Source organism: Arachis stenosperma, chromosome 8 (assembly GCF_014773155.1).
Source record: "Arachis stenosperma cultivar V10309 chromosome 8, arast.V10309.gnm1.PFL2, whole genome shotgun sequence".
Taxonomy (NCBI): domain Eukaryota; kingdom Viridiplantae; phylum Streptophyta; class Magnoliopsida; order Fabales; family Fabaceae; genus Arachis; species Arachis stenosperma.
The window spans coordinates 3,765,249-3,791,105 of NC_080384.1; the positions used below are offsets into that span (position 1 = coordinate 3,765,249).

At 32.0% G+C, this 25,857-nt stretch overlaps 2 protein-coding genes across 2 annotated transcripts; one reads left to right on the plus strand and one right to left on the minus strand.

The window, feature by feature from the left end:
- Positions 1 to 9,581: 9,581 nt before the first annotated feature.
- Positions 9,582 to 13,825, plus strand: LOC130945259 (phototropin-1-like). Its single transcript, XM_057873990.1, has 11 exons — positions 9,582 to 9,632; positions 9,981 to 10,032; positions 10,362 to 10,465; positions 10,594 to 10,674; positions 10,784 to 10,887; positions 10,965 to 11,014; positions 11,173 to 11,210; positions 11,322 to 11,456; positions 11,542 to 11,593; positions 11,903 to 11,957; positions 13,627 to 13,825. Exons 1-11 carry the CDS (start codon positions 9,582 to 9,584, stop codon positions 13,823 to 13,825), a joined length of 921 nt encoding a protein of 306 aa, XP_057729973.1.
- Positions 13,826 to 14,809: 984 nt separating this feature from the next.
- On the minus strand, positions 14,810 to 15,316 carry LOC130946888 (snakin-2-like). Its single transcript, XM_057875781.1, has 3 exons — positions 15,236 to 15,316; positions 15,077 to 15,122; positions 14,810 to 14,991 (listed from the first exon to the last, which is right to left on the minus strand). The coding sequence occupies exons 1-3, from the start codon at positions 15,314 to 15,316 to the stop codon at positions 14,810 to 14,812; spliced, it is 309 nt and encodes a 102-aa protein (XP_057731764.1).
- Between the last annotated feature and the right edge of the window lie 10,541 nt (positions 15,317 to 25,857).

A 25,857-nucleotide genomic window follows, 5' to 3' on the forward strand; every position in this document is an offset into this window, starting at 1 on the left:
TGCGAAATCATATGACATAAAAAGAAAAATTGTAGCAAACCAACAACCATGGCAAACTGGATATCAGAAGACATGGCTAAGGAACAACAGATATTAGACATCCCAGATATGAAGTGCCATCTAGAAAAGTAAGAATGCAAGAGATAGAGATGATTGATGACAAAGGGACGGAAGAAGTGAGGGAAGTTAGGACACTACTACAAGGAAACGACTCAGAGGATCAAGAAGTGTGCCTCCTCAATCACCTCAAAGAAGCTATACAAAACCTAAAGAGAGCAAAAAAAAAGTGTGTAGAAAGACCAGAAGAAGTCACACAAAAAGAGGAAGTTAGTGGTGCTGAAAAAGAAATGACAAAAGGGGCAACATTCACTGCTGGACCATCAAATTGGAAAAGGCCCAAAGTCACTAACACTAAAAGAGACAATAAAACAAAAGAGCAAACAAACTTACCTACTTCAAAGAGGCTAACATAATGGACTCATCTAAAGAGCTCTCAAATGGACCACAAACAACACCAGCCACCATCTTAAGAGGTCACAATACTCATTTAAACTCTCAAAGTTGCTCTAACCATGATAAACTTCTCAAAACTCATCACAAGGGTCCGTGAAAAAAAAAATCAAAAAATGAGAAAAAAAATGAGATTGACCTAAAATGAACCATGAGAGAAGAGATAGAGAAGAGAATTAATGTTGAAAAACACAAAGAGAAACAATGCTACAAGAACAATAAAAGGTAAATTTATTATGTCGAACTCGTAACAAGGAGGAAAAGGAATCAAAGGAAAGTAATTAAGTCAACAATAACTTGAAGATTTGGAAAGAAATTTTGAGCATAGGGATGTAGTATAATCTAAAAACCAAAAGGAAGAGAGAAGAAAATGGAGATAAGAACATAACAAAACTCAATTGGGAAGAGGATAGAGGATGTTAAGTCTATGATTGTGGGTGTGGGAGACTGATTTTTGGCGCAGAAAGTATTGAGGAAATAATGTCAAAGAAAATAGGTCACTTGGAGTTGTTTCAAGCAACAATTTTTATTTGTCTTTCTTTTTCTATGATAGTGACTACAATGACAAAAGAAATGGCGCTTATATGCCATTTTTGATTTGAAATAATGAAAAGGGTTCTTATAATTGCGTTTTTAAATTTTGGAATTAAACGTTTTTTTAAATTAATATAATTTATTTATTTTTTGAGATATTGTTTTTTTATTTTAATTTTTTTTAAAAAGTTATAAGATAAATAAGATTTTTTAATAAATACAAAAATATTTATGTAAATGTGAATAATCTTATATTAAAATAAATAAACTAAAATAATTTGTATTACTCTTTTAATGTAAGTATATTTTTATATTTTATAATTTATGTTTCTATAACCAAAATCTTACATATAAAATTCAATTTAAATATATATTATTGAATACTTTGTATATAATAAAATTTATTTAGAGTATAATTTATAGCACAATATATATCATATAAACAAATAGTAAGCAAGTATTCATCATTCAAATCTCATCTTGTATATGCAATAATTTATTGACTAATAAAAAATTATTAAACAGAATTTCGTAATAGATTAATTTTTGAATTGTCGAGTTAAGAAATACCATTAGAAAAACCAAAAATAGTTATATATATATATATAAATTTGTATATATAATGAATGGATGATCACTTTAAAATATGTTATGCCTTTTTAATTTAATCTCAATCATCCATATAAAATATGTAATAGCACTCATATATTTGTCTATGCAAATATAGCCATTATATATATATTCTTGAATCTATTTCTATACATTGGTATTGATTACTTCTTATATCAAATGTAGTTTAGTTATTGAAAATTGAGTTAATATTTAATTTGGCTTCTCAAATTTGAGATCGAATTTAAATTGATCTCTAAAATTATAATTGACTCAATTTGACCCCCAAAATTTATAATGGTGACTTTACATTAGTATTTGAACTAATTTCTGTGAATGACATATTTATTTTGCACATTAATTTGTCAAGATTTGGACACCTCACCTAGATTTTATGAGACCGAGATCTACTAGACCTCCTATAAAATTGAAGGACTCCCAATATCCTTACGAAAACGACAATAACAAGTTCAATTTTAAAATTTTAAAATTTTGGAGCAACAATCAAGCTTCTAAAAGCTTTAATAGATCTCGATCACATGAAACTTGAGAGAAGAATATTGAAAAAAAAAACTCTAATTTTTTGGGGATGAACAATTTAAAAAAAATTAGCCACAAAATAATATTTTAAGTTTACCGTGTTACTCTTTTAGGAGTTGGTCAAATTTTAAGTCAGATCCACAAAAATAAATGTACTAGCTTTTTTTTTAAAGGTATCCGTTTGGCCTGAGAATCGGCCAACTTAATTAGCTATTTTTTTTTTAAAAAGGCATCCGTTAGGTTTGCATTTTTATGAGTTTGATTTTAGAGTCAAATACCAATCTATTTAAGTTAAGTAAACGAGTTAATCCGACGAATTTGACTCATTTTGACAATCCTAATTAATTCAAGATCCAACTCAGATTAATCTTTATTGAATAAATTTAAAATAATTATAATTAATAATAAAACTTGTGCGATCATATGCAAATAAATCCTCATATATAACAATTTAATTATCTTACCTATTATATATTTTTCTAGTATACTTTGTGATTGAAAATTATTAACATTTTGCTCTCATTTTTAAAAATATTGAATTTTTAAACTTATCTTTCGATTATATTAATTTTAAATTTCAATTCAAATTAACAATAAACTTTCCATTAAAAATAACAATAAATTTGTGATTTAATTGGAGAAAAAATCCTTTTTAAGGAAAAGCTTTTGATTTGAGTTGTTTGTGAAATTTTTGAAAACCGATATCTTGTAGAATATTGTAAGTTATTAGTTATTAAAAATTAGCTAGCTAATTATTAGTCACGATTTTAGGCTTTAATTATTCTCTCATTTAAAATAACTTTAGATTAATGACAAAATTGTGACAAATTACATTAGCGTACGTGCTTGGCAAATTAGCTTCAGACTTTTCATTAATTTTCCATGAATTTATATAGAGGTTAACGATTTGTAGCAACATGAAATAAAGACAGAATAAGGACTAACGTTTTTTCTCACAAATTAGTAGCAACATCAAATAAGTGAGGAAAGTCTATCAATTGTTAAATGATTGCTAATTCCTCACTAAATAAGCTTCTGATTAATGACTTAATTGCGACCAATTACTTCCAAAAAAATTTCGGTTAGCTTTAGATTTGTTATAACTCTGCGACGGATTTCCAACGAAATTAGCGAGTAATTTGCTACAAAATAGATAGGATATAGCTTTTGCTTTGCGATAAGATTGCAGTTGCCAAGTCGCTCGCTAAATTAAAATTACAACAACTTAGCGATAAATGTATTTTGCTCACTAATTAGCGACTTGAAATTAGTGAACAAAGTGTGTCAGTTGTTAAAGGGTCGTAAATTTTTTGCTATTGAGGTCCTAGGCGCTCAATATCCATATTTCTGCTTTAGCGACGAATTAGCAAGGAACACTTTTCTAATTGAATGATTTATCCATTGTAACGAGTTAGCAACGACTGTTTTTCATCGCTAACCTAATTTATTTGAATTTTAAAATACTATGCGACAAATTGGCAAGAAACTAGTTGCTCTCCAAAAATAAAAACTTTGGTGACAAATTAGCTAGAAAATTATTCATTGCAAAATGCATTTCAAGTCTTTGTGACAGATTAGCTAGGAACATTGTTCCTCACTAATTAGCCTTTTTACATATAATTTATTTAGCGATTAACTAGTGTGTGAATTGTTTCTTGCTAATTGTATATTAAACACATGTGATAGAATAATAACAATAATATTCTTCGTTACTTTACTTTTATTTGATTAAACTCTTAAGTGATTAATTTGCTACATTGTGACTCGCTAATTAATTTGTGACAAATTAACGAAAATTTTTCGCTCTTTTTTTAGTTACAAAACTTAATTTGCAAGAAATAAACTTACTCGTAAATCTCTCGCTAATCAACTTGTCTCAAGTTCAAATAATTTTGTGACTGCTCATTAATATTATCGTTAGTGCGTCACTAGTTCTTCGCTAATTTATTAAATTTTTATAGTATTTCTAGTGCGCTCGAGATTTTGTCCTCTACCCTTTATCGTGTTTTTGTCTTTGCTTTCATATGTGTTAATGGCTACTTTCAAATTGTCATCATAGTACAGAGGAGGAAAAGAGGAGTATCGGGGTTAGTTAGAGTGGATAGAATTAAGAGTATTTGTTGTGTGAGTTTTGGGTTGGATCTTGGTGCGGGTTGGGTTAACCAACTTGGGCCTCGTTCAAAAACATAAAATAAAAAGAAGAACGCAAACAAATAAAATAATAACACAAAAAAGTATATAAATAATAATAATAATAATAATAATAACAACACGAAAGAGTTTTCAACTCTAAAAGCATAACAATTTAGTAGTAAATTAAAAAAAGATTATATTTTGTTAAAATATAAATATAAAAAATTAATTTTTAATTAGTTAATATTAATTAATTTTAAATTTTAAATTTATAATTTATAATTTATAATTAAATATTTATTATTTAAAATATAAAGATTAAGATAAATAAAAATAATTAAAAAAAAGTTAGTTATTAGTTGAAAAAAGGATTATTATTTTAACTTAAAATAGCGTTGCATAAGTTGCATTAAAGGCAGCAACTTTGTTCCTCGCCAAATAGCATTAGTGCTACTGTCTTGTCAAACAAAAACTCCTGGTTGATCCCATGTCATGCGTTTCTCAACTGCCTTTTCAGTTTACAAACGTAAATACGAGAATACGCTTGCAATCTGATTGGGAAGTCGTACAAATCTTTAGTATTTTACTCAAATGGAAATGATTACATAGGTAACAAAAAGGTCTCCCTATTCTTAATTGATAACCATATATTATTGGTTAAAACTCATAGGGACGTTCATGGTGTTAGAATTTGGTTGAATTAGTCACACATTGCTTAGGATAGCAAATGGAGTGGGTGGCCTAGGCTATAAATATGAGGCTAAGTTCTCTATTTGTTTTTGCACCAATCAGAAATACTTTAAGCTTGTATCTGATTTTTCTTTTCCTCTGTACTCTTTTTTAGAGAGTGTTGTGAGGTGTAGTTAGATATTTGCTTTGAGAGAGTGTGGGTGTACTGGAGTGCCGGTGAGAGAAAGAAGTCTATGTGTTGTAACAATTTTCACATAGTGATATTCTCTGGTTGTCATTTGACAACGGCCGTGGTTTTTTCTCCGGTAATTGGAGTTTCCACGTTAAATTCTTGTGTTGTGATTGTGTCTATTTTATTTCTCTGTCAAAGGTGTTTTCTCGAGGGGGAATGGTGTCTTATTCCCAACAAGTGGTATCAGAGCTTCGGTTTGGTGGGATTTATTCTTAGTATGCTCTGTGGTTGCAGCCTAGTCTGACCTTCCACATCAGAAAAGAATTTTTTCCTGTGGCTTGAGGTTGATCTTTGGTTGCTGTTGTTGTTGCTGGAAGGCAATGTGACACTGTGAGAGTGCAGTTTGGAAAAGGTTCTGGCTAAGGAAAGACCTGGTATTTAAGTGTGTCCATTGTGACCCACCTCTCTTTCCTGGGGACCCTTCCTAGTGCATGATCTACAGTTGAGTTATACTATTCCAGTATACGGTTGCAACAATGTCAGGATATTCAAGTGATGTGAAGCTTGAAATAGAGAAATTTGATGGAAGAATCAATTTTGGCTTGTGGCAAATACAAGTCAAGGATGTGTTGATACAATCAGGTTTGCACAAGGCGTTGGAGGAGAAGATCTCTGGTTGCTCTCTCTATGAGAGAAGATGATGTTCTCTAGAAGACAAGAAGTATCCTCATGGTATTACCGCACTGCCATGGATAAGGATAAGTTGTGGCAATCGGGTCCACAATTGCACACGGGCATTGGTTGGCGTTGAGATGCAAGGTGTGTGGCGGAGTTAGGTCGATGGCTGAAGAACTTCCAGGAAAAGCCAATTTGGAAGTTGCACCATGAACTTTCAGCAAGGTTTCGATCTGTACCAAGGCGAAATGCTTGGAGTGGTCTAATTCCAAGTGAGTATACTTTCATGGTAGAGTATGATAGTTCTCTGAACTATGATTGTCGGTATAGACAATGGCAGCAAAGAATTGTCGGTGTTGACAATGGAAGCTGAAGATGTGTGACTATTTCAATCAAGGTGGAGATTGTTAGAATTTGGTTGAATTAGTCCCACATTACTTAGGATAGCAAATGGAGTGGGTGGCCTAGGCTATAAATATGAGGCTAAGTTCTCTATTTGTTTTTGCACCTGTCAGAAACACTTTAAGCTTGTATCTGATTTTTCTTTTCCTCTGTACTCTTTTTTAGAGAGTGTTGTGAGGTGTAGTTAGATATTTGCTTTGAGAGAGTGTGGGTGTACTGGGGTGCCGGTGAGAGAAAGAAGTCTATGTGTTGTAACAATTTTCACATAGTGATATTCTCTGGTTGTCATTTGACAACGGCCGTGGTTTTTTCTCCGGTAATTGGAGTTTCCACGTTAAATTCTTGTGTTGTGATTGTGTTTATTTTATTTCTCTGTCAAAGGTGTTTTCTCGAGGGGGAATGGTGTCTTATTCCCAACACATGGATCGGATCGTATCTGCAGATCTACGATAAATATTCGTATCCAATTTGAAAATTGCGGATACAATTCAATTTGCACATTGATCGAATCGGATAGGATCTGATCTGCACATTGCGAATATCTGCTCTACATACGTATATTCAATCTGCAGATCCGCAGATTCACACAATAATAAATAAATAAATAAATATATTTAGTATTATATTTACTTGTTTGTATGTTTTAGTTAGTAATTATTATTCATATATTGTATTATTTTATTTTTATTATTTAAGAAAAATTTGATTAAAAATATTTTAGGAATAAATAAGTTTAAAAATGTGAAAGAAAATAAGAAATATTTTTATTGAATTTTTTATATAGAAATATGATTAAACAGAGAAGGTTCAATTATGCGGATATATCCAATATCCGATCCGATCCGCACATTTACGGATCGGATCGGATCAGATTCGACACTAAAAAACGCGGATATCATATTCGATCCGATCCGTGTACACCCCTAAGAACTCAGGTATAGTTGTTATTATGTAAAGTTAATAATTGAAAATTATTTAATAATAATTTAGTTAAATCTGTTAAATTATATATATATATATATATATATATATATATATATATATATATATATATATATATATATATATACTAATTTTACAACTAAAATATATCACATGTCACTCTATTTTTTATTATAATTAAAATTAAAATTTTCTTTTTAAAATTAAAGAGTTATCTCCTCCTTTTTTTTATCTTTTATCCTTCATTCTTTCACCCATTCTATCTCTTTTATATATCATTATCCTTTTCTAATTACATTCAAATTAAATTAAAATTTTGAAATTAAAATTGAAATATAGTTATAGGATTTTTTATTTTAATAAATAAAATAAATATAATAATTATCGAATTAAATAATTTTAAAAAAATTTATCGAAATTTGCGTCAACGAGATAATTTTGCACGTATCTCATTTACAGTGTGAGAGGTCGATCATCCTATATATAGGTCGAGTGTACAGAACCACCACGACCAATATATCCAACCTCGGCAGAAAACTCCATCATCTGTTCCACCACATGATCCTCCCATGGATGTCGAACATGAATCGCACATGCTCGTCCCCTAGAAGCCGAAATAGTCAAAACTGAAAACACCATTACCTATGGGTGCTAGTAACCTATAACTCACCCTTCCGACCTCCCTCGCTTCTATAATACCAAAGTCACTCAATATCAAACTCTTCAACCCCGACAACGTACTTACACATTGAGTGCGCAACAATTTCGGATTCTCACACTCAAATGTCACCTCGTTGTCGCCATTTATCATACGACAATTAGGATAAATACACACAACTATGTATACGCTGTTACTGGCCATTATTGTTGCCTTGTTTTTGTGAAAAAAAAAACAAGACAAAAAAAATATATGAAATGTGTGTGGAGAATACCAAGGATTACACATCCTTTTATAGCTGCTGAAAATTTGTCTTCTCATATCTCGTTTATATTGTAAACGAAATAATTTTCTACATATCTCGTTTACAGTGTAAACGAGATAAGACACGTCATATCTCGTTTACACTGTAAACGAGATAAACCAGAGTCGCGAATTTCGATAATTTTTTTAAAATATTTAATTCAATAATTATTATATTTATTTTATTTATTAAAATAAAAAATTCATTTTTTGTACCATAATTTATAATGTCAAGATAAAGTAATCTAACATAATTTTAAAGTATTGCCGTAATATTATTACAAGTAAAAATATTAGTTATTATATATATATACAGGGTGTTAAAAAACTCTTTAAAATTCAGTTTCTATAGAAATTGAGTTCAACTTCAGTGTTTGAAACAAAAATAATAATTAAAATTGTTTAGATGAAATTAATTCAATTTCATTATTTTTTCTCAAAATTAATTCCAACTCAAATATATCCAATTTAAAATTTAATTTCATTTGAATTTCACTAAAAACTTAAAAAGTTTAAAATATGTTTATAATTTAATTAGTTTTCATTAATTTTTTTCATTCATTTTTTCTCAACACTTCTCACCTTTCAACACACACTCTCTCCTTTTTCATTGCCTTCATTTTTTTTCTTCTCTTTTTTTCAACTCATTTAGTATAATATATATATATATATATATATATATATATATATATATATATATATATATTTTAAAAAGTATACTATGTAGATAAAAAAAATTATCCACACATATAAATTTTATGTATTTAGATTAATGATACCAAACATTTGTCAATATATCTGAATATTTTAAGTAAAGTTGTATCAATCATGATACTAATAAAAAGTAGTATAATTTTATTTTATTTTAATAACATGAATTAGTTACTATAATTTACTATTAATAACTAATTTTTTTACTTGCTATATCATTAGATCACATAGCAAGTTAGTTCTTGATAGTTCATGTTTATTTTTTATTGTTAGTTTATCATTAGAATTAACCATCACTACAACACAGACGGAAGATTGCGGCGGCCAGTTAGCGTCGGTTCATATAACCACCGCTAAGTTGAAAGATTGCGACTATTTAATCGGCGATTTTATTAACCGCAGCAACATTTGATAAATTAGCCTAATACTTACTAAAGCCTAAAAGACCATTTTAATTTGGGACTTTTCCAGAACCTGTACATTTGAACCTCTCTCAAATACCCTAATCCACAAATCCTCTTTCTCCCACAAACCCTTACCAATCCGTTGTCTTTCACTGCGGCGTCACCATCATCACTCAACGTGACGTCGTCGTCGTTGTTGCCACTTTATCTTGGAAGCTGACAATTTTCTGCCGCTTCTTCTCCGAAATTGCTGCTCCTTTACCGTCCTTCACCAATCGTTGCTCGTTGCTGCTTTGCCATGGCTTCGTCGTCTCTTTGTCGTGCTTCCTTTCCGTTATCGAGGACCCTGGTTAGTGTTTTTTTCCTTTTATTTTTTATTTGGTGCGATTTGAAAAAGTAAAATAACAAGAAGCTTGATAGCACCACTATCAAGAACAAGTTCTCACACTGGACTCTACCGGCGAAACAAGTACTCTGATTCGGTGAGTGTGCCACTTCTGAATCTCACTCATTCTCATCTTAGGTTTCATGGATTTCTCAATTCTAACTTTCATTTTATGCCTTTTTTCTTCTCTATCGATATTTTAACATAAATCTCCACTAACATTTCTCATAACTTCAATTTTACATCTTAAACATATGCTTTTTGCTAGGTTATTGATGATGGGTGCTTTTGATTTTTGGAAATTTGTTTCAGAAACAGATAAAGTTTGCTGCTTGTTCATGTCAATTATCAGATGATTTTGGGGGTTGTTGAACTCAAGTTATGTGCTTCAGATTTTTTAACAATTGGTTCACGTTACTTGCATTTGAAAAAGGTTAGTAAGATTTTTTTGTCCCTCTTTGTCAGTTTTAAGAGCTTTTGTCCTGATGAATGAGTATTGGATGGTAAAGATGCCTTTAATTGGTTTTGATAACACAATTTTATTTGGTGCTCTTTGTGCTTGAAGTTCTTTTCAAAAGAACAATATGTTAAGATTGGTTGTTATGTTGTCTTGAAACTTGTATGGGGATAAAGGGAAGTTTCAAGTTGGTTTCATTTGATAATCGAGAATAGTTATTGATCAAAATTTTTTAGAAGAGCCAATTGCATTCCAATTGCATCTAGCGGAGTTATGTGGAACTGGTCACCATTTTGCCTTGAAGGCTATGGATAAGGGTGTTATGCTTAATCGTAACAAGGTTCTCAATATGATTATGAAGCACGCAATTGTTTCTTTCTTTTCTGTTATGTTTTGGGTCTATTATGTCATATCCCACATATCTGGTTCCAGTTATCAAGATCTTTCAAATTTCTACACTTTCTGCAGGTGCATAGAGCTTGCACAGATAGAGAAATCCTTGACATGTTGGACCATCCTTTTCTACCTGCACTATATGCTTCCTTTCAGGTTTGATGCTCACATATCACTTTCAAATTAGAAAAACATAGTAGTCCTCATTATTTTTAACTATATATAATGAATTTGTCAAAATCATTAGAACTTGATTGATTTGCAGACCAAATCACATGTTTGTTTGATTACTGATTACTGCCCTGGTGGAGAACTGTTCCTGCTTCTTGATCGACAGCCAACAAAAGTTCTTAAGGAAGAGGCTGCCAGGTATAATAATATTATGCTACTGCATGCACATGGCTCCTACTTTTCTCTAACTGACATTAAGTTCTCAATATTCATAGATTTTATGCTGCTAAGGTAGTGGTTGCATTGGAGTATCTTCATTGTCAAGGTAGGTTATTAGGCATTCGTATGGCCTAACAATTTTAATTATTAACCCATGAAATACAACTTAGGAAGTATAAGACTCACAAAATGTTTCTCTAAATCCGGTATGAAGTTAACAAGCTGCAATAACTGACCAAAAGATTTGTCATGTGGCTCTAACAGATTTTGATTTGTCATGTTTAACATCTTGCAAGCCACAGGTATCTCTGAGATGAAACTTCATATAATGCAGTTTTTAATTATTATAAGCAATACTTATAACTCAACCACTGATAACAATTTTGTTTATGTCTGATTTATACTTGTTGCAGCTACTTTTACCAGCCACGGATGACAAGAAGAAAAAGAAGAATAAACAACAAAAAGGTCAACAGGTTCCAGTGTTTATGGCTGAACCCATGAGAGCATCAAATTCTTTTGTTAGCACAGAAGAGTACATAGCTCTGGTTTGTTATTTTTTGACATATTCTAATGAGAATAAAATATTTTTCTCTTTTTCTATTCTGGATATTGACAGTTACACTTGTGCAGAAAATTATATCTGGTTCAGGCCATACTAGTGCTGTGGATTGGTGGGCTCTTGGTAATTTTTAATTTTCATACCTAAGATTTTAGGCACAAGTTAGCATGCATAATTGGCTTTGTTATTATTGTGTTTAATCCTATTCCAATGTCACCTTTTGTTTTGGCCTTTATTTATTTTCAATTTATCTATACACATCCCGTTTTATGCATTGGACATTATTATAGATTAAAAAAAAGTTATCAATAGGCAATTCAAATACTAAATAAATAAATAAAATCTTGAACCTATATATTGCATGTAAGATAATGTTAAAACTTAACACGTTGTGTTTAATTGACATTAACTAAGTTGCGTTATTCTTTTCAGGTGTTCTTCTATATGAAATGCATTTTATGGGTTATCCTGGTTTAAGTTTGAATTGGTAGTATAAGGAGTTCAGTGAATTCCTTGATCAAGAATAAAAGGGAGTGCAATGAAACTCCATTCTCTTTTCCCTCCCTTCAATTATTCTAGTATCACAAAAATAGTGTGTTTGAAACTACACTAATACTGTCCCTTTAGTACTTTGTATAAATTTTGAAATTTTAACAATTTAATTTTGTTCTGTTGCAGGTATATCTCCATTGTCAAAATTATAGATCTCTCATCATTAGTTTCTAAGTCTCTTGTCCAAGTGATAGAAATACAGAATGCTCAAGAAGAATTTTCAATTGAGGAATAAAAGAAATAAAGGTAACAATTCTCTTAAGTATATCCACGTTCTTCTTCAAAGAGGAGCAAAGATGCTGAGTTTTATAATTTATTTGAATTTTTTTTCTTTTCTCTTTTTTAAAAATTGTTCTATCTTTGGAGGTTTTAATTGATTGTATAGTTTAAATGCTAAATGTGCTTGTTTATGTCCATTTTAGTTGTTTATGTCCATTTTCAACATGCCCATTAACCATACTCAATTATATTTTGATGCTTTAAATTGTTTTGTACAATAAGAAAAAGAAACAAGTCTTGAGAGATATTGAGAAACTATGTCTTTTCCTAAGATGGAAATGTTTCCTCTGTTTGTTGTTATCTTTGGGAATCTTTTGGGCTGAGACTCATATCATGTCTTCGTATATACTGATTCTCAAGATGGTAAGATTCTCTATCTTATGTGTTTTTGGGAGTTTCTTATTTCACTTATTCGTTCAACAAGTTATTTTTTATTTCTTTTCAGGTTTGGCGGGGGTTCCAAAAATTATGTGAAGAGATGAGTCATGACCCATGATGATCTTATTGGTCATTATATCAAGTAAATTTTTGTACTTTTGATCAATTGAACCATGTTCATTTTTACATTATTAAGTAGTAGTGCATTGCTTGTTAAATTTTAATTTAATTTATATATTATATTTTTTTCTAAGATAGAGCAGTATTTACCCTTAGAAAGGATATTCACCAGATTAATTTTTTTTCTCAACGGTGTTTTTCACTTGTCCTTTCCATTAGAGATAGTTTTGTAATTTGTTATCTCCTGTTTTTGCTTTGTTATTTCTTTTATATGATTATTTCATTATTTGATTTAACTGAGTAATTATTTATTTTAGTATTTAGAGATCTTGTGGACATCACTTGGGTGATTTTGGGCTAATCTTGTTATTGAATCTTCAGGAATTTTCATAAAAGTAAAGAAGGTTTCATCACATTTAAATGGTTATTATTTTCACTTACCTTTGTATTTCACTTTGCTAGCTTGAAATATTTATAGTTTGGCTTTGTTTTATTATTCTGTAGCCTAGTGCCAAGAAAATAAAAAATATCAGCTCTATTTTTAATGATACACCAATGTTTGTATGTCAGAAATGAATGAGAATATTGAGAAGATATACAATCCAAATGCAGATATATTTTTTAATGCAAGTTGTATTACAAGTTTTGTATGGATTTTTATAGTAAATAAAAATGGAACAAACCACTGCTGGTAGTATTTTTTTTTTAAATTCATGCATAAAATTGCGGCGGTTTCACACCGTTGCAGTTTTTTTTAAAAACCCACGTCAAATTTGCGGCGGTTTTTTAACTGCCGCAATTTTTTTGAAAACCTGTTTTCCAAATAGCGGCGGTTTTAAGAGCGACGCAAATAACCTATTCCATTTAGCGGCGGTTATGCCAGCGGTTGCTGAAAACCGCCGCAAAATGCATTCCCCGCACCCTTATGGACAGCGGTCCCTAATTCGCTGGCGTTCTGTTTCGCGGCGGTTTGAAACCGCCGCAAATTGGAGAAATAACCGCTGCAAAGCTCTATTTCTCTTGTAGTGCATAAAGAACTATTTAATTTTTTTAATTAATAATAATATTTTTAAATTTAATATTTTTAGATTAATCTAATTTTTATTTCTTTAAAAGAGGTGAACAAATTTTAATTGAATAAAATTTTAGTTAAAAAATACAAATGTTTAATTATTTTATATAATTTAATAAATAACTATATTTATTAGTTAAATATAATGTTATATTAATAAAAGATAAAGTTATCTATTATAAAATTTTAATTTATTTAATAAATATTTTAAATACTATAATAATTCAGTTTAATTCTATAATTTTATTAATTTATTCTAAACACTAGAATTCAATTTAATTCTAACTGGAATTCAATTCTTATGATAAAATTCAATTCAATATTATACTATTAAAAATTTTCACAGGCTGATAAAAATAAAAATGAAGTGGTAATCAAGGACATTGGTGTTGGCATAAACATGGGAATTGTTACTGCTAGCTAGTCCCAGAAGGCACACAATTGCAACGATCACAGCATGTTCCACAAGCTCTTTTGCATAAATTGAATCTTCCCAATAATAACTTGCACCTGATCCTATCACAATCTACCTTCTACCATCGCTCATTAACAAAATTAATTCATTCCTACACTTCTTCCTTATTTTTACTTTACATCTAAATCAAAACTCACTCTTTTTTTAAGCTGAATGTGTTGGCCCTCTGATCTAGTCTTTTCCTCGGACCCACCAAAGTAAAACAACAATACAATCTAGGAAACGGTTGATTTCAAGAAATATTAAATATATAGCATATATTATATATTATTGTCGTGGATATTCATATCAACTAGTACAATATGCTAAGTTTTTATTTAAATATTTATGAGTTTATCATTCTCCTTGTATCTGGCATATTGTATATCAAACAAAATAAATATAATCTCAGTTATGAAATAACCTATAACCTATATATCTAATGTGACACAGATATAGAATTGTAATTAAGTTGTTGATGTGATTAAGGGCACTTGCGTTTGCCACCATGGGTGATTTGGTTGTAATAACAAGGACACGCTCGTTGGTTGCCGGAATAGCCCGGTGGAACGCAGTTGCATCGTTGGCAGCATGTTCCGCATGCTCTCTTGCATAGGTCCGGCCGTGATGATTTGCTGCATCTTACGTCACATGCTTCATTGCAATCTGAAATTAATTCACTCATTCAATCAAAATATCATGGATAGGTCGAAATTTCAATTATACGGTGTTTAATTAAATCAATTTGTACCTATCTTCTCAACGTTAAGAGAACCATGTAGTCCCTCTGAAGATACCTATATGTATTACACAAATTTTTAACACAAAAAGAAAAGGTTATACATATATAAATAGAACGAAATGCTAATAATTGATGAGAAATAACATAGCATCCATATATGGTTATTACCAATTGATTGTCTTCAATAAGGTGCTGGAGAAGGAGAAAAGAGAGAATAAGGGAAACAGGTAAAAGCTTAGAGAGAGCCATGGCGGATGCTTGTAGATAGATAACTAAAGAAACGAAAAGAGCATGAACAAGTACAACTTTCTTTGGTAAGTGTACATATGTGCTGAATAATGAAGAAAACAAGGACCCTTTATACTCGATCAAAAGAGAGCAGGTTATAAACGAAACATATATGGCACATTTTGTGTGGGAAAAAACCATTTTTCTTTTTTTCTTTTTTTTTTGAGTAAAGGATCATTTTTATCTCTAATATTTAGGGTAAATCTTAAAGTTGTTTTTAAATCGTCTCATTTAAGTTTTTAATAATGTTTTAAAATCGTCTTAATGTTGTTGTCCTACCGTTAGTGATCTGTTAACAGAATAATTGACGGTAGAACAAAATCGAGACGATTTGAAACTTTATAAACTTAAATAGGACGAAAACGTTGGAAACAAAAACGATACATTACTCTTAAAATTGAAGAATTATCGGATCAAGTAAAATGATAGTAAATTTGAACGGAAGAATTGCATTACAAATTCAAAATTTTTACTCATATATACAATAAATTATTCAAGATTTTTTCACGTATATACAATAAAAAGCATGAACATATACAATAATATAAATTATATCTTTTTGTCTTTAATATACTGAAGTTCTTTAATGTTTAATTATTTAATTAAATTTTATTCTTAATTTTAAATAAATTTTATTTTTTTCATTAATAATTTCAATTTTTTTACAACAGTAGAAAATTGTTTTTTTTTATTTTTTATTTTTCTTTTAAACCTAAATAAATTTAATTAGAATAAAAATAATGTGATTAAGAGTAAAATTAAAAAATAAATTTATTTAAAATAAAAGTAATGTGACTAAGAGTGTTTTACTTAGATGCAATTAAAAAAAAAGGTTTAGTTATTCTGTTGGTCCCTATAGTTTCGCGAAATTTTCAATTAGGTCTCTGTACTTTTTTTTTTAATTGGGTCCCTATACGTTAATTTTTTTTCAATTTAGTCCATATTAACGTTAAACGTCAAAAAAATGTTAGTGAATTGTGAAATTACTTGTATACCCTTAGGGACTTAATTGAAAAGAAAAAAAGTATAGGGACCTAATTGAAAATTTATTAAAACTATAAATATTCAATGAAAGATATTCTTATAATCCCCATTCACATTACAAGAAATTACCAGAATCGCAACCGATTTAGTGATTGATTTTTCTTGAAAATCGGTCGCTGAACCATTTAGCCGCTAATTTCTGAACTAAAAATCTAAATCGATCACTAACTCGGTCATTGTTCCTAATTTTATAATTATGGATTTTTACTAATTTCAGATTAACCACTATTAAAACTAAATTTTCATAAATAATTATATTTTCACAAAATATAAAAGGAATTGAGCATAGATTAATTTTTCAAATAAATACCACAATATTTACAATGTCTCCATAGAAATATAGAATTTAACATATTGAAAATTTCTAAATACATTAAATTTATGATCCACAATCTAGACTAAAATATGGTAAAAATAATTCATGAACATAACTATACTCCATTCAATATCTACTTAGACCAAACAATTGTATCTATCTCAACTTGTAAAGTCTGGTATAACATTTCAACTGAAAAATTGACTTAAAGATTTTTCACCATAGCAAGTTGCTTCATGCATGCTTTTGTACAAAGCTGAATCAAACTTTTAAACCCTCATAAAGATAGAAGTTTGACTTAGATTCCATACTTATGTTCCAAAAGGACATTCTCTTCCTAAATCTCCAACAAAGAGAACACCTGCAACTAACATATTACTCTCAATTAAAACATAATAGAACAAATCTTGTAGTATGTAAAAAAGTTCAAATCCCATGTACTCTTCAAGTTGTTTTCACAATGAATCACAGAATCAGCAAAAATTAATGTCTTAATCAATAAATGTTACTTGTCCTTTATCGACAAAATCACAATGGAGGAGTTACAGCTGGAAATCACTGACATTTCTAGTTCCATTCTTTTTTCATATTTTAAAACTTATCAATCTCCAAATTTTAGACCAAATGCTAAAATCACAATGAGCCAACTTTAATATCAAATGCTGAAATCACAATGAGCTAACTTTAATCATCAGAACCCACTTTTTAGTAGTAAATGCCACATTAGACACACCAATATTTTAACTATTGCCGCCATTTTTAGTGACTCCATACTGCATGGTATAGATGAGTGACCTTATCATATTTTCTTCGGACTTGAGAAGATCCAAATTGTTACAAAACCTTAGCTACTAGGATGCACAGAAGAATTGGCATCACCCTATTATTCACACATAATGTTTTCCATTCATTGATGGTTCTCAAACAGTATAAGAACCTAATTAAAAATTTTACAAAACTATAGGGACTAATAGAATAATTAAACTTAAAAAAATTGAATAATTATCTATCATAAAAATATTGATATTATTGAAGGATAAAATTAAAATTTATTTTAAAATTAAAAATAAAGTTTAACTAAATTAAACATTAAATGAATAAAGAATTTCGGTATATTAGAGACAAAAAGTATAATTTATAATTTGTTATATATGTACCATGCTCTTTTTTTTTCGCAAACTTATGTACTAGTCATTCTACAAAGTTTCATGATGAGTAAAAATCTTTAGGAGAAAAATTAAAAAAAATCAATTTATTTAAAACGAAAGTAATGTGATTAAGAGTAACTTACTCATACGTGATTAAAAAATAATTAAATAATTATGTACTGTAAAAAATTGATATTATTAAAGGATAAAATTAAATTTTAGTTTTAAATTAAAAATAAAATTTATTTAAATTAAACATTAAAAAAATTTGATATTTTAGAGACAAAAATATATCATTTATACTTTATTATATAGATGTAACATACTCATTTTTTTTCTTTTTCTGGAAGTTTATCTAGTTGTCATTCTAAAAGTATTTTATGATGGGTAACAATATTGAATTAGTAAGTAATTCATTCCATTAAAAGTTACTTTTATTTTATTTGATTTGGTAATTCTTTTAAAAATAATGTATCATTTTTGTAACGATTCAACTTTCAATATATCATGATCGTACTAAAAGTAAGCTGTTATTAACCTAATTCCTTTATTATCTATTTAATATTGAGCCTTTACACAATAATCTGCCGACAATTTTCTAAAAAGTTAAAACTTTTTTGTCAAGAACAAATATCACAGATTCACATACTTAATATTAATAATACATTGTAATATTACATACAAAACCAACTATAAAACCTACCATTCTGAATAAAATTTCAACTAAGAACGCGAGGGAAAAATTCAACAATTACAATATAATCAATCACCAATTATCAAATTTCCACAAAAATTCAATATAATCTCAAGCAATTTGGTGTTTCTATGATTTCAGGTGAAATTTGGAGCAATTTGGCGAAGTTTGGAGCAAAAAGAAAGAAATGTTGCAGCACCCTCCCTGGGCGCTAAACGCCCACCTGATGTTTAGCGCCAGCAGAGGACTCAGGCGTGCACAACTCTACTCCCCATGGGGCGTTATACGCCCATCTCTGGCATGAAACGCCAAGAGCAGGCCGAAGACACCTTCTCTTTGGGCTTCCAATTAGACTTAACACTTCTTAGTTTTATTTTATTTTCTTTTTGTAATTTTATTTACAAACAATGTCTTTTTAGGTCTAGCATTTATTATTAGGTTAGTATTTAAAGGAAAAGATCACTTAGGTTTAGGATCTTCTTTCTTTCGCACTTTTTCAAAACCTTATTTTCTCTGTAAGTATGAACAACTAAGCCTCCTGGTTAAGGTTATGAGCTCTGTTTATTTCTATGGATTAGAACTATTATTCTTCTATTTTAATTTATGTTTGATTCAATTCTAAGGATTGTTTTCATTCTTAATCTTATGAACTGGGTGGAACGAGAGTATGACCATTTTCTACATGAGTTCTTGTGATTCTCGAGAGAGTTATCTCGCTTGAACTACAGCTTGGAAACAAATTCCTCTTAAATCGCTAATTGCATGAACTAATTCGGATATGTGACATATAATCCTATTAGTCTTGGGTAATTAGGATTTTTGTGGCGCTAAACTAGTTTTCTGAACTTAACCCTCTAATCCGAATTAAGTGACCACGAGAGTGGCAGTTAATGAAGGTTAGAGGAAGCTAAATCACTAAGAGATTAAGGTTTAGACATTTATGGTTTACCATAGAATGAATCACTCATTGTTAAAATAGTTGGTAAGAAATTTTAATTTGGAAAGATAAACATCTCTGAGACCTTAACTGTTTTCTCACACTGCTTTCACACCAAACTATTTATTACTTTCTTTATTTTATTGTTTATTGTTTATGCAAATTACTACTCACCAAACCCTTTTTGATTCATCTAACTAAGTCTAACAAGACAACCATTGCTTGCTCAGTCCGACAATCCTTATGGGATTGACCTTCATTCACCTGAGGTATTACTTGGATGACCCGGTGCACTTGCCGGTTAAGCTGTGGAAAATTTGATTTCCCGCACCATTGTGTGATGGATAAGTATGTTATGGTATCCCATTACTTTTGATAATTTGAATTTCGAAAACATTATTGGACTTGAATATAGTAAAATCTGCTCAAAATCTATGAGTGATCATTCTACCATAACATATGCTAAAAATTAAAAACTAAACATAATAACCGAAAGCAACATTACAATAATAAACTAAACATAATAAACTACACTATTATCCACGTTCATGTCAGCCGCCCTGTGGTCTAACTCATCGTCAAAGAGGTTGTACATCAAGACATCCACCTATCCCACAAAGAGGAGGACAAGGCTCCCTCTATCTTCTACCAAGAGGTGGCTCAACTATTAGTGGATCGATGACCTCACCAAAAGCGAATGTCGTCAACTCGCCCCAAAGTTTCCCGTGTGATTCTGTTGATGATGAACTGGTAAATGGATCATCCATGTGTCGTAGGGCATAGGGCGACAGTGATGGAGACATGTGCATCTATCCAAATGGATATGTCTGGACTCCCCCGGTCATATCACCTTAAAAACCCATTGCATCCGTGTCAAGCAAAGTATGAATCCACTTTGGCCAACTACCAGACACTGCATCCAAGTCATGTGTATGCAAAGTGGGACAAAAGGGCTAATCCACATCAAAATCTGTCTGGCTGAACAATGGATCAAATGGAATCTCCCACTGCTGATTGGTCCCTACCCCTGCCGCATGCCCCTGATGACTAGGCCTGACCTTTAATGAATGTTAAGTGCTGGGTGGCCTGAGTGTCAGGTAGTTTCCAGGGATGAGTTCCGATATACGACCAACGACCTGCTCCATAAGCTCTGCTACACTTGAGGAACGTACATGTGCCTAGTGTCTACCTTTGGGTGTGCTAACAGATGTTCTATCATGATGAGCTATAGCAACCCCATGCCTAGGACGAGATCTACCTCGTCTCTCTCCTTAAGGTCGCATTAGTAGAAGCTCTCCATCCTCAAGCTGATGCAACTGTAGAGCCTTCAAGTGATGAATTAGGAGATCCTCGGGTATGTATTTCCCTACCGCTAAGCGCTGGTTACCCTGACCAACTAACTCAATGTACACACACTAGAAGTATCATCTTAAATATGGTTGCGATGAGTGTAGATCAAAGGCATGATGTATCTGAAGTTGATGATCACCCGAGTTTCCCACATCTCATACCAACCCTGAAGAACTCAGCGTACCACTCGCTTCTGCCAAATCAACCATCGTACTTGTGCATCTCGTCAATATTCAGTGGCCTCGTTGGGATGTGTTGCAGGCCACAAAACTATCTAACCAGGCAGTCTACTTGGTGCCACACAACAATAGCAAAGTACAACAGCGGGCACACTACAGTAGTATAGGCTTCTGTAACACCCTATTATACTAAGCTTTACCATATAGTCGTAAAGTAAATGTGATAAAGCATCACAACAATTCTAAGGCTCATACAATAGTATATAGTCAAAGATATATTATAAACTAGAAGCTCGATAAGAAGAATAGGAGATCAAAGGGTAAAAACAGAAGAAACAAAGCGCAAAGCGTTCACACAAAAATAACTAAGGCGCGACGGCACAAAAAATAAACAAAGTATATAAAACCTTGCAAAAGCTCAAAGATATACACGGTAATAGATATAAGATAAACAAGTCATACACACACACACACACACACACACAAACAAACAAACAAAAGACTAATTAAAGTTTAGATCGACTAATTAAACAAAAGATACAACTGATTTTTTAAGTTGAAATAGCAACATCCTATCTCTTAAAGTTTTCAAAATAAAATTCTCTAAGGCATATACACAAAAAGGAGAGAGATAACTACAACAAAAGAAATAAAAGTAAAACTGGAGCCATCATCCGCTCTGTCACCATCCGCAAAACTCACCAAGGTAGGTTGCGACATACATAAAAAATAACAATATATGGTATGAGAACTGGGGGTTCTTAGTATGATAACAGTGCCCAATATATAAGATATAAGGTTCCGAGAAGCCAAAGGCAATCCTAGAACTTTCCAAAGTATAACATTACGATACATTTTTAATTCCATAAAGGGGGGATCTGACTTAAGGGATTTCTACTCTAACAAATCACCAATGTCCCACAGTCTTTGCCAACCTATCCTCCATGCGATCCCATTGCCACCACCTACCGAACCTCCTCAATGGCAGAAGAAAACACAAGTAAATGCAAACAAGTAAAACACAAGTAGGTTGCATATACAGCAAGTAACTCAAGTAGCAACTAAGCATGTTATACATAAGATGCACACAATGAATTTTTGTCCTATTAGCCGTGATATCACTTATTGGTTCAACTTCCAACCCGACACATCCCCTCGGAATGTCGCCTTTCTGTCACGTATATATATAAATAAGCGCCCTGGGATATAGTGCTCTAGTACACTCTAACTAGATATAGTGCTCGAGCACACTCTTGTGACATGAAAGGATGCAGGTGGGAGATTGCCTTAGACCCCACATCTGAATGTAGGCGAGATTAATCACTGTCCCTACAACGGCGCCGCAACCTCAACAAGCGAGATTAACCAACCGTCCTTGCTAGGTGCATAATGACTTAACAATAATCTCATGAGTTTCAACCTCGACAGGCGGGATTAACCACCATCCTTGATGGGTACATAACAATTTATCAATAATCTTAGGAGTCTCAACCTCGACAAGCAGGATTAACCACTGTCCTTGCGAGGTACATAACGATTTATCAATAATAATACCTCATTAGCTTTCCTTTTCTCAAATCATCATCAACATACCGCTTCACCAACCCACTCTAGTTATTCCATCCACAGTACGTTACAAACCTAAGTCACCGTCTCTAAACTCATAAAAGAAAATACCCTTTTTAATCCACCCAATACACTCTCGCTCATCCCAAAGCCTAAACACTAGTTAGGGAATCTTAAATAAATGTTTCGGAGGTTTAGAAGACTAGAGGAATAGTTAAAAACTCAAAAATATAATTTTTTGCAAAATAAAGTGGTCATGCGTATGCATCCCTTCCGCGTACGCATGGATTTTGAAATTGCATGTGCCGTGTACGCGAGCCACCTCCTGTGTATGCGAGCATTTAAACAGAATGGCCAGCCCACATCGCGTGCACCTGCTGCGTACGCGAAATTTTCAAAAACGCCAATGTCGCGTATGAAGGTCAATGCCGTATACGCGAGAGTACTGGGCAGCGCCCTATACTCACATCGTGTGACACTGCCACGTACGCATGCATACCAATTTCAGGAAAGTTGTTTGTTGCAGAAAACTTAATTTTTCAACCAAATTTCAAATGCGCATAACTTTTTTGTTAAAAATTATTTTCCATCCGTTTTTCAAATGTCATAAACTACACGAACCCAATTTTATTAAAAACTAGTTTCACAAAATTTGAGGGTCTGAAAACCAAGTTATGACCCATCAAAGTTGGTTAAAAATAGATTTTAGCAAAATCTTCTAGTTTCCAAAACTCTCAAACCAAGTCAATATTTACCATACAATCTCAATACTATACACTTTTACACATAACAATTAATCCTCAATTATTTTCCAATCATCCAAACCTAATTTACCATACTTCTCAAATAAATCACCCTTATCCTCTATTATCAATTACCTTCACATTTTTACCTCCTCAATCAGCATCCAAATTCAAAATATATAATCAATCATCACCAAAAATCATAATTTATCATTCATTCTATAGCCTCATAACAAATCTCAATCATATACATTAATTTTATTCACATGCTCATATCAAACCTCCATTCCACTAGTCACACACATTCTATTAACCAAAGCATGCAATTCAAACCTATCTTAAAGGCTACTAGCATAAGTTTCACACAATATTACATACTACCTAAAGAAAATCAAAATTATACCTTAGCCGATTTCTCCCAAGTTTTCAAACAAGCCACCAAATCAAATCAACAAGTTCTAGCTACCAAAGCTCAATTCCAAGCACTCCAATTTGCCAATTCAAACTCCAATCAACATGAATTTAAACTAATTTCAAGCAATATACTCAACATCAACACTAAGGTTTGTAAAATCAACAAACTACAACGATTTAGAGTTTTCTCACCTTACCTACTAGTACCTGAGGTGAAACCCAACAATCACCCAAGCTAGATTACACCTAAATAACCAAAATAATGAAAATCTCAATTTCCCCAAAACTAAATTTTGAATTTGTGTTAGGAGAGAAAACTGGAGCAAGGGATTCTAGTTACTCATCACTTTGTTTAGATAAAATTGAAGAGCTCGGTGAGATAGATGCTATATTATTATCAGTTTTTATGCAAAAATCATATTTCTGGACTTTACTATGAGTTTGTGTGTTTTTCTGTGATTTTAGGTATTTTCTGGCTGAAATTGAGGGACCTGAGCAAAAATCTGATCCAGATGATGAAAAAGAACTGCAGATGCTGTTGGATTCTGACCTCCCTGTACTCGAAATAGATTTTCTGGAGCTACAGAAGCCCAATTGGTGCACTCTCAATTGCGTTAGAAAGTACACATTTTGGGCTTTCTAGCAATGTATAATAGTCCATACTTTGCTCGAGATTTGATGGCCCAAATAGGCGTTCCAAGTTAGCATAAAAATTTTGGCGTAAAACGCCCAAATTGGCATGAAAGCTGGAGTTTAACGCCCAAACTAGCTCCAAAGGTGGCGTTTAACTCCAAGAGAAGCCTATGCACGTGAAAGATTCAATGCTCAGTCCAAGCACACACCAAGTGGGCCCCGGAAGTAGAATTCTGCATCATTTACTTATTTCTGTAAACCCTAGGTTACTAGTTCTCTATAAATAGGACCTTTTACTATTGTATTTTTCATCTTTGGATCATCTTTTGATCTTTTGATCACTTTTAGGAGGCTGGTCATTCGGCCATGCCTGGACCTTCATCACTTATGTATTTTCAACGGTGGAGTTTTTACACATTATAGATTAAGGTGTGGAGCTTTGCTGTTCCTCATGAATTAATGCAATTACTACTGTTTTCTATTCAATTCAAGCTTATTCTTGTTCTAAGATATCCATTCACATTTCAACATGATGAATGTGATGATCAAGTGACACTCATCACCATTTTCACTTATGAACGCGTGCCTGACAACCACTTCCGTTCTACCTGAAAACAAGCTTGAATGCATATTTCTTGGCCTCCTGGTTCACGACGCATGGTTGCATCTCCTAACAACAGAGCTTCCATTGCGTGCAATCAGAGTCTTCGTGGTATAAGCTAGAATCGAATGGGCGTTATTCTTGAGATCTAGAAAGTCTAAACCTTGTCTGTGGTATTTCGAGTAGGATCTGGGATGGGATGACTGTGACGAGCTTCAAACTCGTGAGTGTTGGGCACAGTGACAGTGTGCAAAAGGATCAATGGATCTTATTTCGACATGATCGAGAACCGACAGATGATTAGCCATGCGGGAAACCATAGAGGACCATTTTCACTGAGAGGATAGATCGTAGCCATTGATGACGGTGATCCACCTACATACAGCTTGCCATGGAAAGGAGTATGAATGATTGAATGAAGGCAGTAGGAAAGCAGAGATTCAGGAGGAACAAAGCATCTCCGTACGCTTATCTAAAATTCATACCAATGAATTGCATAAGTATCTCTATCTTATTTTATGTTTTATTTATCTTTTAATTATCAAAATCCCATAACCATTTGAATCTGCCTGACTGAGATTTACAAGGTGACCATAGCTTGCTTCAACCCGACAATCTCCGTGGGATCGACCCTTACTCATGTAAGGTATTACTTGGACAACCCAGTGCACTTGCTGGTCAGCTGCACGAAGTTGTGTATCATGATTTCGTGTACCACTGAGCCTCTAATTGCCCACAAATAATATCACGAAACCATGTGAGATTGAAATCTACTTGCTCGGTGACTGTTTGTCACTGGGTCCCGGTACAACACCTAGCAGTTGCTGACAAAGGTCCTCAATAGAACATTCCTTATAGAACTACTCCCACCCACCGA

What these genes read in the sequence shown, in the direction of transcription:
- LOC130945259 (XM_057873990.1), top strand. Translation starts at nt 9,582, where the DNA reads ATGGCTTCGTCGTCTCTTTGTCGTGCTTCCTTTCCGTTATCGAGGACC. An exon ending in ATTATCAGATGATTTTGGGG is followed by an intron (nt 10,033 to 10,361) that starts GTTGTTGAACTC and finishes AAAATTTTTTAG; the next exon opens with AAGAGCCAATTGCATTCCAA. An exon ending in CCTGGTTTAAGTTTGAATTG is followed by an intron (nt 11,958 to 13,626) that starts GTAGTATAAGGA and finishes TTTTCCAAATAG; the next exon opens with CGGCGGTTTTAAGAGCGACG.
- LOC130946888 (XM_057875781.1), bottom strand. Translation starts at nt 15,316, where the DNA reads ATGGCTCTCTCTAAGCTTTTACCTGTTTCCCTTATTCTCTCTTTTCTC. An exon ending in TTATTGAAGACAATCAATTG is followed by an intron (nt 15,123 to 15,235) that starts GTAATAACCATA and finishes TAATACATATAG; the next exon opens with GTATCTTCAGAGGGACTACA. An exon ending in TCTTAACGTTGAGAAGATAG is followed by an intron (nt 14,992 to 15,076) that starts GTACAAATTGAT and finishes AATTAATTTCAG; the next exon opens with ATTGCAATGAAGCATGTGAC.